The sequence below is a fragment of the Varanus komodoensis genome, unplaced genomic scaffold, assembly GCF_004798865.1.
Source record: "Varanus komodoensis strain SLA01 unplaced genomic scaffold, ASM479886v1 scaffold1, whole genome shotgun sequence".
In the NCBI taxonomy this organism is placed as follows: domain Eukaryota; kingdom Metazoa; phylum Chordata; class Lepidosauria; order Squamata; family Varanidae; genus Varanus; species Varanus komodoensis.
Genome location: NW_025335268.1, coordinates 93,653,027 through 93,669,954, shown reverse-complemented (window position 1 = coordinate 93,669,954; position 16,928 = coordinate 93,653,027). Strand labels below are relative to the sequence as shown.

Below are 16,928 nucleotides of genomic sequence, written 5' to 3'. Positions count from 1 at the left end.
AAGGATGTTATTTCTTTCCACAACTGGGACTTCTTCTAAGGAAGTAAAGCTGGCCAAAAGAGTTTTCATAGATCATAGTTTTTCCTTTTATTCCCCTTCCTAACAAGGCAGCACTGATGCTGGGGGTGAGGTGGCGGGGGGAGAGGCTTGCACTTTGGCTAAATGAAATCTTTCTCTTCACTCTTGGCAACCAGAGGAGTATTCTTGTGCTGTATGACAAGACGCTCTCTAGTCAGTGCTATATTTATCTTGTAGCTGGACACACATTTGCAAGAGGTTGTTCAATAACAGCAAGGCAACTGGCCAAAGCCGTTCAAACCTAGGAAGTTTGCTTCAGCATCATCCTGCTCCAAGTCGACTGCAGAGACTGAATTCTTAGATGGCTGGGAAGAGTTAACCGCTGCTTTGAAACAAAGGATTCTCCTGACTTGCTCCAGCTTTCTGAAAGACGGAAGAAACAGTGGATAAGATGGAATTCAACAAGCTTCTGAGTGCAGCAGGAGGGCATCAGAGGAGACAGGAGGAGGTGGGCAGCAGCAATGATGCTGATGTCCGCGAGGACTTGGATTTTGTACAAATGTACCTCACCTGTTTACCTGAGAGATACATGAAGGCAAAGTTTACTCTGACAGCATATCTGGCATGTTGGCTAATCTTGAAACTCTGCAAGGTAAGAGCTTGAGTGACTGATCCCAAAACAAATAGAGAAGCATTGCTAGTGAATGTCAGAAAAACTGATGGATCCAACCATCCTTGCTGGGTCCTATCCTGTGAGGTCATTTTCAGGCATCTTAAGGGGTTATGGGGGCAACACTTGTACTGCAGTGGTTGTACTGAAACACGGCAGGCTGAAAAACAGTTGGAAAGCACCCGAAGGACACTGCGTTTGAGGGGTAACTTATGTCTTTCCCCGTCCAGCCGCCTAAGGTAATCTTAATCAAACAGATTAAGGAGTCCTGGGTGTTGTAATGTTACCTTGCCTCAGGGTCATCTGGAAGAAAACCACTTTGAGTGATAAATATACAGTTGTTTTTTGTCTTATCAAATGTTACACAGTAACCTGCTGAGGTGGAGGATACATAGTCCACCAGGAGAAATGCTAAACATAGTGGGATCTGGCATAGGATAGTATCAGCTTGATTCTTCAACTCCAAATAGGAGTATTTGGTATTTCTCACAGAATTCCCTAATGGCTCTCTAGTCTCCAAAACCTGTGGAAATAATGTGGATGGCATTTGGCAGAAGTACTTTTGGCTGCAATCTTATACCCACTGAAACTGGGACTTTCTTTTGAGTAGTGTTATAAGTTTGTACATCATTCTGCTATTTTTGAATCAGGCAAAAAAAAAAAAAATCAAAGTGCACGTTCAGTAGAGGCAGAAGTAATAGTTTCAAAACATCATGTATTTTCATGGTGTAATAGCTGAACTGCTGCCCCCTCCATTCTTTGTCTCCTTCTTCCTTTCCACATTTTTTGAGTGAACTCAAGAAAGGAAATAAACTAGCATCTGTCCCATTCTGAATCAGAATTCATTTTATTGCATAATTCCACCCAAAGTTTTGGGATGCTTCTGAATAGTTAAAGTCTGATTGATGGCATTCCAAGATGCAGAAATGCTGTTAGAGAATCATCAGAAGTAGCAGTATTGGCTTGAATATCTGTAACCACAAATCTGCAACTGCTCAAACAACAAATGGTCCCTAACATGTGTGTACACTGGCCTCTTTCATCTGTATAAGACTCCCAGCACTGCCCATGCAGTCGAATGGGGAGGAAAGAGGAACGGGTACCAGTAAAGTAACAAAGCAAGTGGTGACTGTCACTTGAAGGGGAGTTGGATGGAACGGCTTGGTAACTTGTACTTAGCCCTCTGAACTATTTCAGGTGCAAAACACAAAACGGAACGTTTTTCCCCTGCCCTCATGCCAGAGCACCCATCATGTGCTTCTGAAAGTGCACTTACATTCCGAATATGTTAATTTCTCTTTTCCAGGCCTGATAAAAAAGAAATAATCTGAACACATGCAGTTTTGTATTTTAAATTTTCTTAAAACATAGCATCATCATGACTATAGGAGGAAAACAGTTAGCTTCAAATGCTAAATACATTTATGTAGGAAGGAACACCATTCTGTGGCAGAGAAGGATAGTCTCTTTTTAAATAAAAAGATTAAATGAGCATCAGTAATCATGCACTTACTCATCCTGCTATCCCCAAGACATTAAAAAAATAAGAAGAGAGGATGCTGTAGCAAGCAGCATTAGCTCTGATATGCCCTGGCACAGAGGCTGACATCAGGCCTATTTGCAGTTTTTCCAATTTTCTGCCACTCTGTAGATGGTCATTTGGGGCTGCAAGGTTGCCATGTGTCCTCTTTTATGGAGAACATATGGGGCGGGAGAGGCCCTTCTCCGGGAGCCCTCCATGGAAGAAGTTAGGAGGGTGGTTACTCGGAGGAGGGCTTTCTCAGCGGTGGCGCCTAAGTTATGGAATGCGCTCCCCAGAGAGGTCCGCCTGGCGCCGTCGTTATTTGTTTTTCGGCGCCAGGCGAAGACCTTTTTATTTAAGCAGTATTTTAAATGTTAATATTATTGAATTTTATTTGGCCAGGGCGGCTTGTTTTATAGTGTATATTTGTATTTTATTGTATATATTTTAAAATGTTATTTTAAATTTTTTGTTGTAAGCCGCCCCGAGGCTTCGGCGAATGGGGCGGCATAAAAATGTTTTAATAAAATAATAATAATAAATAACAGTCCTCTAGGTAAAGGACCACCAGAAAATTATCCTCTTTGAAGGTATCCTCTCTGGAAAGGGTGGTTTAGTCCAAATTCAGTAGATATATCTATCAGAAGGAACAGCTGGGTCTTGAAGTTGCCCATTAATAGTACTTGATTGGCTGACTAAGCAAGCCGTGAAGTTCACCTGGTTGCAGTCATTCACATCATGGTGAGATGCAACATATTTCTGTTTAAATTGCAGTAACTATTTTTAAATTTGCACCTATGCATATGACTTAGCACATGCACATTTAAAATGTATAGGCATCCTCTTCTGTCCACTTTTTGGTGATTCACAAATGGCCACCTTATTTGGGAGTGGGGGACTTGGGCTGCAGAACTCTGGCCATCAGACCCAAGTCCAGCCTTAGCTGCATCACCTCAGAAGGTAAAAGGTCTTTATGATTAGAGCGTTTGCTCATCACACCAACCACCCCTGGAAATAAGTCCAGGAGATTTAAAGGGGCTGTCAGTGGTAGTCATAACAGAGATTATAAAGGCAGCTGTCAAGCCAGACTCCATAATCTCCCTTCACCCAAAAAAGGTAAAGGAACAAAAAGCTGCACCAAGCCAGAAATGGCTCACAATTGTAGCATGGCTGGGACTGGCAGTTGGTCCAGCTCTGGACCAACTCTTGGGAAGAGCACTGGACCTGCTCTTCCCAAGTAACTCAGGAACTGATTACCTGAGGCTCCAATGGTATCATTCACCCAGAGCAGATGACACAGCCGCTCATCACGGGTATAACAATCCTTGTAACAACCCAATGATTTTCAAAGATAGATTGTTGCCCTCAGACAAGGCACTCTGAGGAACACGACAACTCCTGTGGGTAACCATCCACAATGGGCTGTTGTGTCACGCAGATCCAGTCAGTGCAACATGCTTCAGGTTGGTCCAACAATCGTCAAGGAGTTCATCATCCTGGTGAGAGACTGAGCCACACTGACTCTAGATAGGAACATGTATGCATCTATGGTTACCAGTGAAGATTCTTCTAGGCAAGGGTCTTACAGCCGTTGCCCATCTCATTCACCATATTTTATGGGGGATCCAGATGGTCTCTCCTGCCTCTCACAGAACCCTGTGTTTCGCCACCACTTCCTCTATCTCTTTCCTTATTATGGAAAATTTGTTAAGATGGAATTGCTGCAGAATGTCTTCTGGCTAGAAGGGAGAAACCAAATTTTTTGCACTTTCTTCCCTAGTCGGTGTCCCATGCCCACATGGGGACAGGATTCTCTAGCCAGGCAGTCTCTATTCTGAGCACTTCCTAACTTTTATTTTATCTTTTTCTCCCCATCTCTTCCTTCCCTATTAGGAAAAAAAGGAAAAAAAGAATGAGGGCATACTCTTGCAACGTGACTTCAAGCATGTATAGTTATGAAGAATATACAGTGTAATTATGTCTAACACAATGATCTTGCATGAAGGGCCTTTGTTTACAGCTTTCATCATCAGATTAGAATGAACAGATCCATTGAAGAAAAGAAATGCCAAACCAGCGGCCTTTAGTGGCCTTTAGCAGCCTTCTGTTGTTCTCTTTTGGCAAATGCAGAGAGCCAAATTTATCCCAGGGGTGAGTCTACTGAAGTCAGAAGAGACACTGTGTTAGGGATGAACTGGGTAGATACTTGTTCTACATAGATATTTGCTGCTAGTTCTTTCCCTCACTATTGTTTGCTGTTTGTGTTTTCACAGAGAGCTTGGGAGAAAAGAGGTTCAGCCTCCCAAAAGGTAGGACTTCATATGAATAGTAAAATGACCCCAGATGCTTATTCACTAACAAACTCCAAAGCCATTTCTTCAATGGCTTCTTCTTCTTCAATGGCAAAGAGTTTCACCTAAACAAGAAAGATGCACTTTAAAAAGTTTCAGTCACTTAATTTTTACACGAACTAGCGAACAAGAAATAAAAAACACCTTTTTTGTATAAGACAAAAAAACCGTGCCATAAAACAATGCTATAGTTTAATACATAGAAAAACAGAGACAACCATTACCAATTATAGTGAAACTCTGAACATAGTTTACTAAGAAAAACTATAGAACTATAGAAACTATAGAAACATAGTTAAACTGGAGTTATATGCACCTGATGTGGGAGAATGTACTTCTAAACTTGTACAGGATTGCAGTTTTAATATGCACCTTTTACTGAAACTTGCAAAACTATTGTTCCATGCAACTACTATCGAATTCATAATACATGCCAATTACCTGCCTTAATTCCCCACTTGCTATATTTTAAATAAAGTTCGAGTTACTTTTAAATACAATGGTAATTAAAATTATGTGAAGACATATAGCTTTTGAAGTTTCAGTTTATTTTGCAGCTGAACTTTCTTTTCCCCCACCACTCTCCCTCTCCAATTAAAAAAAAATACACACAAGCTATTTTGAGTTTACATACTTTCCCTCTTTTGTCTGTACAAAGCAGCTGGCAAGAGCACAAACCAGAGAAGAGAATCTTGCCAGAATGGACTAATCAATATTCATCAGAGTTGGTTGCTCATTATGCAGCCATTGATTATCCCTGGAAGTTGCTCATGGTGCATTTCTCATTCTTCCTTCTTTTCTGCCTAACCACACGCATAACTGCACACATACACACACAAACATAGCTCCCACAAGGCCTCCCTTTTGTGTCCGGCAAGAAAACAAAACCTGTAGCGAAAGCCCATTCAACATCTACCCATCAAGGTCAGGGAACGGTATGCGTGCCGATGGAAAAGGAGCAGTGGGGGCAGGGGTAAGCCCTCCTTGAATTCAAAGCGCTCCTTATCTTATATATTGGAAGCAAAGGGAGGGGGACCCCGTGCTCACAGCGACAGACAGTGCGGCCAATGTAGCTCTGCAGCTGCAAAATGAAGAATGAGAAGATAAGGGAGCATGGGATGTACCTTATCTGTCTCTGCAGCTATTTGAAAGGCCTCCGGGCTTGGAGCAAAACCAATTTTCGGCCTGGTTTGTGCTTCATCTAGCTTCTCCGCTCATTTAAGGTGGGGGAGAGCAGCATGGGTGCCTCATCCTCAAAATTCCCCCATAGCACGGGGAGGAAAAAAAGAGCTCCCAGATCTCCCAGGAACTGGAAGAAGCAGGCACCAGGAGGCGACCTCTTTGTCCCCCAAACACACCCTTCGTGAATTTCCATCACAGGATGCGTTCGCTCTCATTTCAAGTCAAAATATGTCAGTTCAACATCCTGAGCAGTTCAGAACATCCTAGATTGCAGTTCACACTATTTTCAGTTCATATGTTTTTAGTGCTTTGGTAGATTTAAAAAATATGCTTCTGTCTGGTCAGGCTCAATGTATAATAGATGGGGATATTACCAGAAGACCTTTGTTCATAGACAGCCACTTCAAATGGTTAATGTAGATTCATCTTCTTAACAATGTAAGGAGCTTGTATCCCAGCTGAAATGGCACTTCACTTTATTCTTTTCGGCACCAGGCTAAAACCTTATTTTCCCAATATTTTAAGGTTTGATTGTCATTTTAATATGGGTTTTATTGCTAGAAATCGATTAGGATGCTGCATTATAGTTTGTCTTATTCTGCTTTACAGTCAAACCGTCCCAGGACCTCAGCAGTGGATGGTATAAAAAAAAGTTTTAAATAAATAAATATTTTTTTCATTGTCAGGCTCCATGTCACAACACACCATGGACAAAATGTTAGGACCAATAATGAGGATAGTTTGGAAGATATTGCAATTTTCTATGTCACAACCAGGGCACTGATTGCAAGCCAAGAGGGAAAGGCAAGGGAATACTGATGTTTTTGTTATGGCAAGCCCATGCGTTAGGCCCTGGACCAGCACATGTTCTGCTTTTGTGTTCCTGCTCCTGCTGTTTAGCAGCACTTAAAGCTTCAGATAATGGTTGGTCAGCATTTTGCACGGGGGTCTGGTACAAAAGCATGCCCTCTATCACGCCTGCAAACTCAAATCCCTTCTACTAAGCTACTTAAAGTGCACTGCCTGTTCGGTTCCAGGGAGCAGATTTCAAGAACCATTTCATCTCAATTTTTAAAATGATTTATGTACACACAAAGAACAATAGAATAAAGCTGATAGAAAGAAAACCACATCTTTCATAAGGTGTCTCTAGCAAATAATTATTCCTTCCTTTCTGCTACCCCTTTCTGGTAAGATGACTTTAACTGCAGTTCTACACTCCTAACTGTGGTTCCTAATTGTTTAGAAGCAGAGTCTAATATAAGGAAAGCCTTGGGTTACTTTGGAACATGTTGATTTGCATGGTTCTCTCCAACTAAATTCAGTATCCAAAATTTTGCTAGGACATTTCTGGATAAAATTGTAACATTTTAGTTTAGCTTTTTTTCTTCAATGTGTAATCTGATTTTGTTTTGTAATATGCAATAATAAATGAATTTGCTAGGACATTTGTAGAACCTGCTTGTCCAAGGCTTCATCAGAATATTCAATGGCTTTTGCAAGTCCGAAAAGGAGAGGTAATGAGTCCTGCTTTGACATTGATGGGAACTGTGTCACTTTCATGCTTTTCAGCCCAGGAAGAAAATAAGGATAATTGTCCAGTAACTAATTTAAATTGAGATTTAACTACAGCAGTATTCTGTTGTGCTTTTTAGATCCATATTGTCTTTGGACGCTTAGTAATACACACTGTCCTATAGGTCAACAAACTTACTCTGGTAAAAATATGATCAGATTGCCCTCTGGTGGCTGAAAAAAGTGCATTTCATCAGAGTAAATTTTCTTGGCTCAGAAATGATTGACTTGATGTTCTGAAGACATAACTGAATCTATCCCATGCTCTTGAGCACTCTGTTGATTGGCTTATTTTATATCACACTGAATGCTGGTTATTGTTCTTGGTATAAGATGGGAATAAGACAAATATGGCAGTTGTCATGTTAAGCTGACTGATGTGGCAAACCATTTCTGAGCCTTGGTGTTTGTTTGCTGTTTTTGATATTTCTAGGAAGATCATTGATAACTGAGATTTCACTTTATAGTTACTGAAGCTGACCAGTGTAAAAGTTTGAAGATACCTGGACTTGAATACTGTATATTATGCATTAAGCTCAGTTTTTGGAATCTGCCATGGTGAATTCAGAACTACAGTTCAATGACTACACAAGTTCTTTCTCCCTTGCCCTTGCACTGATACTTCTATTTTCTAGATTTAACAGGAAGCCATTGTCTAATTTCTGCATTCAGATCTGCTTCTGAGCAGCGTAAATCTCTTTTTAACCTTGAAAAGTATATATTGCTAAGCATAAAAGGAGAGCCTTACTAGACAAGGCCAAAGGTTCATCTACTTCACCTTTCTGTTTTCCATGCTGGCCAACCAGATGCTTCTGGGAAGCCCCCAAGCAGGTGGTAGCCCCCTTCAACAAAACTATATCAAATAGCCATATAAGTATCCATTTGCACAGCTAGGTCCTCAATTCCTTGCACTATAGAAGATGAGCGTGTATCCTTCCAATGCTGTAGCATCCATTTTTTAGCTGTCAAAAGAACATGGGGAACCCATTTGTACTCACTGTGCATTAACTTCCAGGAAGCAGGTAGGTAATTTAAGAAAACATGTACATCAGTAAACATTTAAAAAGCGTTGCAGCACAAAGTTTCTCTTTATAATAGCCTCACCACAAAAGAAGCAACTATTGAACATGGCCAAAATATACAGTTAAAAGAAGCATTAACTGTTTTACACCTCTGGCAATTAGCTAGCTTAGACAAATCCTTATTAAAGGGGCATTATAGTGTTCAACAGAACTATAGTCCGGTCCAAAAACATACAGGTTTATTGGTCATAACCAACACTTGAAATTATGCTGGGAAACAGACCAGTAGCCAGTGCAATTGATGTAACATTGGAGTCATGTGCTCCCTGTAACCAGCCATGGTTCATACTCTGGCTGGCACATTCTAGACCAGCTGAAGTTTTGGAATAGTTTTCAAAGGCAGCCCCATGTGCAACATGCTACAGTGGTCCAGATGGGATGTAACTAAGGCAGGTGTGACTTGGTTAGATCAGACATCTCTAGGAATGGGTGCAGTTGGTGCATTAGCCTCAGCAGTGCAAATGTACTCTTGGCCACCACCAAGAAATAGGTACTGAGGTTCAGGGATGAGTCTAAGAGTACACCCAGGCCCAGCGTCTGAATCTTCCTGGGGAATGTAACCCCATCCAGTACAGGCTGAATCCGCATTACTTGACAAAGAGTACTTTTATCGTATCTGGATTATGCTTTGTCCAGTCACTGAAATCAGGCAACAATTTAGAATCAGCACAACTTCCATGAATGTAGATAGAAAGGGGAGATAGTCATCAGCATCCTTGTGCTACTGGATTCTAAAATTCTGGACAGCCTCTCCTGGCAGTTTTGGGTATATGTCAAATGGCATGGAGGATACCACAGGCCAGCAGGTCCAGTTTTGAACAGAAAGTTCCCTGCAACACTCATTGAAACCCCTCCAAGAAGAAGGACACTGCAATCATTGGTACTGAAAGCTAGCACAAGGTCCAGCAGGACTAACAGGGACACACTACCCCAGTGCAGGTCCCAGGGTAGATTGTCTGCCAAAGACGTCTCCGTCGCAGAGCATTTTGCAGACTTTCTCCTTGAATGAACTCAGTTCTGTCCTTCATCTAATACAGTGAAGACAGATGAAAAGATTTCCAATGAACATGTTACCAAATTAGCTATTGTGTAGCAAGCAGAGTTAATTGCTTTTTTAACTCTCATGACAAGTGTACATCTTCATTAAATTTTCCTTAGTGTGATTGTAACAAGCAACTAACAAAACCCCCACTTACATTAAAAATAAATATGCTGAATGGAGCGTAAAAGCCTATGACAAAGGACAAATAGTATACAATGGACAGTAAAGAAGCATAATGTAGTTTATCTGATATCTGAGTGGGTAGTATGCTGCACCCTGGTCTGTATGTAACCTCTTGGTCCTTTTTTGGCAGCCCCTCTTGCTTCCAAACTGCTGCTGGGAGAAGCTGCATTTTCCTTTTGGAACAAGATATGTGCAAAGCAGCTTGTTTCCTGCAAAATTGCACCCAGCAGGGGACTCTAGGAGCATGATTTTGCAGGAAGCGTGCTCTCCTTGTGTACCTTGTTTAAAAGGGAAAACACAGGCTTTTTTCTCCTTGTTGAATTGCTGCCAAATTTCAATAGCTATTCAGCTGTCCCTGGTGGATTTTGGGGAGAGAAGTTAGCCCTCAGAACTGCTAAACTTGCCTACCCCAGACTACTGCTACTGTAGTCCTAATTACATTTCCTTGCAAGAAATCCTGGGATTTTAACAGAAATTATTACAAGTAAGGCTGAAAAGGCTGAAAAGCTATGGCCCCAAGAAGGTGCTGTGAGGTTGTCTCAGAGAGTGAAGTCTGCAAGCAGGGAAAGGAACATGCACATGTAACTTTCCCCATCAGCACGCAAATAGGAAAATATGTTATATTTCAAACAGAACAGACGCAGTGAGTCTTCCTCCAAATTCTAGCAGTCAAGATTGCCATTGGAACTAATATAATTTTTCTTCATACAGACACGCTTTGCTAATTAGCCAGTTGGACCACCATGAGGATGCATGTGGCCAAACACAGGCTTAACCCATGTATTCTTGGCTGCTGCTGAGTGTCCAGCTTCACTGTACAGTTAAAACCAGTTTTCTGTTGACCAACTATTACAGATGAATAGCACAGAGCATCTTCCTTTCTAAGTATTTTAAACATAGCCTTTCTTAAGGAAAGTAACAAATCCTCCCAAAAAGTGTGAAGGTAAGAGTGCAATACCCACAGAATGTCTTGCAGTATTAAATGTCTTGAATGTATGGTTTTTCTCTTAGAGAATGTTCTTTTATCCCTTTTCTTTATCTTTCTGGTCTCCATGCTCACCTTTCAGCAGAAGCTATATTCCTTTCTTTCCCCTAATTGATGCCTTTTAGCCCTATAGAGAGCAGGGCCAGTATACTTTTTCAGTATCTGCATTTGATACAGATGACCACTGTCTCATTTCTGCTTAGTGTCATGCTGATTGTTGTGGCTCCACTTCATCTTGGGTGTCCTCTTCCTTCTTCTCTGTGCTCACCATGTTTCTGTTAATGGGTTGGATCCAGAGTTAGTTATAGAGTTAACTCAATGAAAACAATGGACACAACTGACATAAAGCCCCTATTTTCAATGGTTCTACTCTTAAGGATCACTAAGTCTGGATACTGTTCTGTTTTTTTTAGTTAGACTTTTGTATTAATTAATTGAATACGGTGATGATATCTAGGGTTTCTATTTCTGATATACCTTCCTTTTTGGTTAAATGTTCATCTTGCCTCCTTGCTAATTCCTTTGCCCACTCCCTTAAATTACACATTTCAAAGACACAATGCACTACGTGTCACTCTGGCTTCTTCCTGCCCATCCCTTTCCAGTTTATTACTTTTTTTTTATTTAACTGTCTCTCTGTTTTTGAGGAGTTGCTGTTGTACTTTTGCCTCAAGCGTAAGAACCTGTTGCTATTTTTGACCCTTCTTTCTTTATCCCATATTTCATCACTAGCTAAGTCTGATAAATATTGCCAAAATTATGTTTTTTTTTTCCTTTGGTTCCTTCTATCTTCCCTTCAATATGTCTTCTTATTTTATAATCCTGATTGGATTATGGTCATGTTCATTCGGTTGGTCTACCCTGTTCCCTTCTTAAGCCTCTTGTTTTTATTTTGCATTATGCCATCTGCTTTTTTCCTGCATGATAGTATGATTAGAATTCTCTGCTTTCGATTTATCTTCACAGTTGAGCTCTATTTTCCTTTCAATATCAAGTTGAAGATGTTGTGACTAACTTTCAAATGTATCCTTTCTCTAGTTCCTGTTTAGTTTCACCTCCAGTGTTCTCTTTGCTCTTTGCATTCTTCTAGTTTTGTTTGCTTGTCAATATGTCATATTTCCCCTCTGTGTTATTTCTGACTTTCCTTTTATTGTTCTTCATCTTTAGTAGCTGATATCCATTGACTTGATTACCTGGCTTTTTCTTTAATGTCTTAAGCCATATTTATTTCAGCTAGTTTATCTCTAATGGCTTTTGGCCTTCTGTTCCTTCAGATCTTCAGCTGTTCGGTTTATTATCACCTAAATTAAAATGTAAGCTCACTGGGACAGAACCAGTCTATTTCTTTGTCTTTTGTCAAATATCTAGCTTTCTCATTGCTGGCTCTACACTCAACTCAATGTCCTTGGATTGGCCCTGCCCTCTCAGGTCCATAATGAATGTGGACATTGAAAAGAAACAGCAGTGCATGAGCTGTCTGTGCTTCATGTGATGGGCACCTTTGCAACTTATTTCATGGAATCTTCAAATAATTGCCATCCATCTACAATACTGTACTTATTACACTGAATACTGTGCCTCTTTGCATTAGTATACAGTGATGCCTCGTAGCCCAAACGACTATCTTTGAATGTTCCAGAGTTCAAATGTTAGAGTTGAGACAAAATCTCTTTGAATGATGCTTCTAACTTTGAACTGCAGGCACGCTGAAAAAAATGTAGACGCTGCGTAAATGTCATCAGTTGTGTGTTCTAGGCATCTGTCGCCTCTCATTGCATCTGTGCCTTTTCAATCCTTTTCAGTGCCTTTTAACTGCCTGCCTTCCTGATCATTCCCATTGCCTTTTTTATCCTTTTCTGCTTCACCACTCCTCACGAAAAAGTTTGGACAGTAGATGCAATTTTCATCGTATTATACAGTACTGTACATATTTATTTATTTATGTTTCGATTTATATCCTGCCTTTTTCCTACAAAGGTCTCAAGGCAGCTTACATCATTCTCCTCCATCTTATAATTGTTTATAAATAAAATTGTTTCTATTCTGCTCATCTGCAATGTACTCAGAACAGCTTAGAACAAGAGACACAGATATATAAATGTAACCACAGAACCCATCCAATATCTCCTATGACTTGAAAATGTAATGATAATTTTTAAAACCCAATCCAAATAGAAATCCCCAAGTAGCCAGTTTAGTTTTCTTTATGCTCCAATGCATGTTTCAGACCAAATTTAACTGCTGGTACTGTTTCTGCACAGATATTTGTAATTTATAGAAACACAAGCAATATGAATTATATTTGGGCCTATACTCAAATCAAGCCTCTTTACTATGGTCTATTGAACCCATTGCATACACTAGTACAATATTTAGCTTTAATCTTACAAGTATAAACACAAGGAGAAACATACCTCTTTTACCATCAGCATCACATCCCGTGATTTGTAGACATAAATGAACTGAAAGGAGAAAATGAGTTGATTCAGATGGTAACATTCTGGACAAATGTACCATAAACCATTAGAATAGTTTTTACCGAATGCTAAAAGAAGAAACATCATGCCCGGACCTTTAGCCATCTTAAACAGGAATGCAGAAGTTGGTTTGCAGAGCTGTGGTTATACCAGAGAAGTTTTGTTTTAAAGAAAGTGTTGTGCAATATGCCAGTGTAAGGAAATTTTCATATTTAATAATTGTTTTCAAGCTTTGGCATTTAATTGTATTATTGTAATTTGGCATTTAATTGTAATACATTTGGCATTTAATTGTATTATTTTTGCCTTAAATTATGTGCATCTGCTGTTTAAGTTTATTGAGATGGGTGTTGTTTGGGGTCCGAGAATGGATTAATTCACTTTCCATTATTTTTAATGGGGAACACTGCTTTGGATTTCAAATGATTCAGCGTTCAAACAGCCTACCTGAAATGAATTAAGTTCAAAGTATGAGGCACCACTGTATCACAGAGTTATGGGCTTCAGGCTTTGAATGAATTGGTTAACAACAGAATTACTAATAATACTTTATGATATTAGACATACAAGCCCTCATGTTTATTAACTTTAGAGTCAAGGGTGAGCACTACCTACAACATAGCTGGGGGCACTTTTTGAGCCTGGAGGCCAAATTCCAATTTGGGAAGGATGTTGGACCAGGGTTCGTACTTCTTTTGCCGCCACTGCCATTGCTGCCACTGCGCTTCCTCCTCCTTCTGTCGGGAATTAATGACAATCAAGGTGAAAAAAGGCCTTGTGACCACCATTTACTGGAATAAATGGGGAAAAAGCCCACTGTTTTTATAAGCAGATGCAACTGTCTCATAAGCAGATAGTTGCAAAAGTAACAAATCTCCATAGTACTATGAGAACCATGTTTCTAAGATGCATCATTTGGAGAACAGACTCCAAAGACAAGATTTTAACACCTAAGCTTTGGAGCTCATCAAAAGAAGGGGACACACCTCAGCCATGGCTCCAGTTATGGGAACAGGGAATACGGCCAGGGACAGAGTGGGACCAAAACAAAGAAGATGGAGCCAGATGAAAATTGTGATGGCCTAAATCAAGATATTACACTGATATAGATCCTGCATTATATCATACACCAGGAGTGCCCAGACTTGCTCAATGTAAGAACCACATATGGTAAATGGCAGATGTTTGAGAGCAGCAAGACACGAACACATATTTATTCATGTATCTATCATGACTTTCTTACTTATCAGTGTATGATTTTTTAAATGTGCATGATAAGACACATAGACACCTGGAACACTAACTTGGGGGAGGGGTCCCCTTCCCAAAGAAATGGACTTTTAGAAACAAGAACTACTCTGAGCAAATGTCATATTAATAAAAATAGTGAGGTTTTGTTTTGTTTTTTACTTTTGGCACAGACAGAATCCTGACTATTATAGTTTAGTGAGAAGTGCTGAGAATTCTTTGTTAGGATTCTAACTTGAAGACCCTGTCCAATCAGGGATCTTTGAAAAGGCTACAGGAGGGACAAGCAGCAATGGAATAGTCATCTTCAGGGGCTGTCACATAAACAACACAAATTCTCTTTGGAACTGTGACAATCAGAAAGGGAGGCAACATGCCTCTTTCAAAGTTTTAAAGTCAGCTGGAGTGGCAGGGGATGTGCTGGGGTGAGCTCTCCCAAGGCCACCAACCCTGAAGGAAGAGAGCGGGCTGGGATGATGGCCTTGGGAGGGCTTGCTGCAATCCTGCCCGTGCCATCACTGGGATCCAGAACTGGGGAGTGAACAGAGGGCCCCGAGCCCTCTGTGAACCACAAAATAAACTCAAAGAGCCATGTGTGGTTTGTCCACCCCATTATATACCTAGTTCATCTGATCCTCTGACTTTATTGATAGCAACTGAATGCATATTTATGGAGGAAGGATAGCAACACATAGAAAAGGTGGTATTCCAATAATTATCTTAGTAATGTGGCATCTCCTGCAGATGAAATAGAAGAAAGCAGTACTTAAAAAGTATGCCTAAAATACTTTATGGTGAATTGCCTCATTGCAAATGGCTTAATAAAGCTCTGCCAAAATAGACCACTGTATCTCATGGTATCCAACACCAGTCTGTTAAATACTAGCTTGAAACAAAGCGATGAATGGTGTGCAGAAAGTATAGTTACAGTTGCTTGGCAATAAACAGTGGATGGCATGGATCCAGCCGGAGGGCAGCACCCGACATTTCTGCATGACTTTCAGCGGGCCAACAGTATAAAGCAATGCATGGGATTATCCCTGAATAGACAGAGAAGTTAATAAGCAAATGTTGGGGCACGGTGTAACAAAAATCTTCAGGGCCATTCAAGAAGACGAGGGAAAAGGCCAAGGACCTTAGTGTACATCCAGAGCACAGGAGTGTGTTTTTTTCCATAGTCAGCTCAAGACATTGACATTTTGTTATCAGAATATGAGCCAGTGCTTGGCATTTGTGCTTAGACGCTGCTTGGCAATTGGGAAGTACCTAGACTTCCTGCAGAAAGAGGGGTTTTGTTGGAAGCTTTTCCTTTCCAAGGATTAACTGCTTGGTAAACCTGGCTCTGCTGTGAGCGTCTGAAGGGAAGATCCATCTGATGAAAGGTTAATTGTAGAGCTGCTTGGAATGATGAACTTGTGCCGAGCTTGCTGTTAGGATGGCAGTATGAGGCTTCCTTCCCACTGCCCAAGAGCTCAAGTGAACTGGGACATGTTATATGGTTCTGTGGGCAATAGCACCAAAAGTCAAGAACAAGGCCTGCTTTCTAAAGCAGCAGGGCAGGACTTCAGGCTTGGGGGCCAAATCTAGCCTGTCTGAGGACCGTTTCCAGTCCTCAGACCCTTTCACCAGGAGTTTTCCTGGCTTTTGTGTACCCCCCCCTTTTTTTTTGAAGGGCCAAAATACTTCTTCCAGTCTTAGTCATACTGTCAATAAGAGCTTTAAGCTTTAAAAAAGGCTGATGTTTTGGGTCTTTGGGCAAAATTACTCCCCAGCTTTTGAGAAATCCAACTCTTCTCATAGATGAATAATCACTGAAGTTTCCATCTGTATAGTTTAGCAAAAGCTCTTAAGATGCCCTCACATCATCCAGTCATGCGGCTTTGTGGTTTGCCAACACTGGGAGCTTGCCTGCCCGCGTGAAACACAAGTATTGAGCAGGTCAGGCTCAGACGTGCCTGCCTGAAGAACAGACTCCTTGTGAGTAAAGGTGTATTTGTGGGCAAGGGTCTGCCCACAAGAGGCTATACACCAGGAGGCAATGATGGGCTGCAGCTGTGCTCGGGGTGGGCCTCTGAAGGTGGAGGCCTTCAGTTCTGGGTCTTCACATAGTCACCAAACCGTTGCAGTGCCTTTCTCCCACCCCATGAAGAGGGCATGATTTGCCTAATGACTCTCGCGGTGCGCTAGTGATCCTGGTGAGGCGCACGGGGGCTTCCAACTCCTCCTTCCCATTCTGTGGCCGGCTGTGGGTTCTGGGGGTGTTGTGGAACCCACCATTGCTGTGTGCTTTGTTGGCTTTGGGTGAGGGGTGACAGCAATCAGTGTGGGTCATCAGGCAAACATTGTGGTACATGGCTGGCATGGGTTGTTGCGGCCCCCTTTCCCATGTGATTTAGGGTGAATGCAGCCACTCTGTACGACTTCCCTGCTTATGTTTCTCAGATAATGTCTTTTCTTTGGAGCTCTTTGTGTTTGGACTGGCTACTGACTTTGTCTTTGCTACTGACTCTGGATAATTCCTTGCATTGCTGCTACCAGTGATATCAGTGGCAAACAGGGTATACACGGATAGTCTTTCTGTAACTGTTGCTTG

At 41.1% G+C, this 16,928-nt stretch overlaps 1 protein-coding gene across 1 annotated transcript in view; it reads left to right on the top strand.

Moving 5' to 3' along the window:
- The first annotated feature begins 461 nt into the window (after window positions 1–461).
- The window catches only part of LOC123026347, a 183,963-nt gene continuing 167,496 nt past the window's right edge, over window positions 462–16,928 (top strand). Inside the window, 2 exon segments of the mRNA XM_044435858.1 lie at window positions 462–670; window positions 4,484–4,519. Of these exon segments, the coding sequence (XP_044291793.1) occupies window positions 470–670; window positions 4,484–4,519 (237 nt within the window). The 5' untranslated portion in view covers window positions 462–469.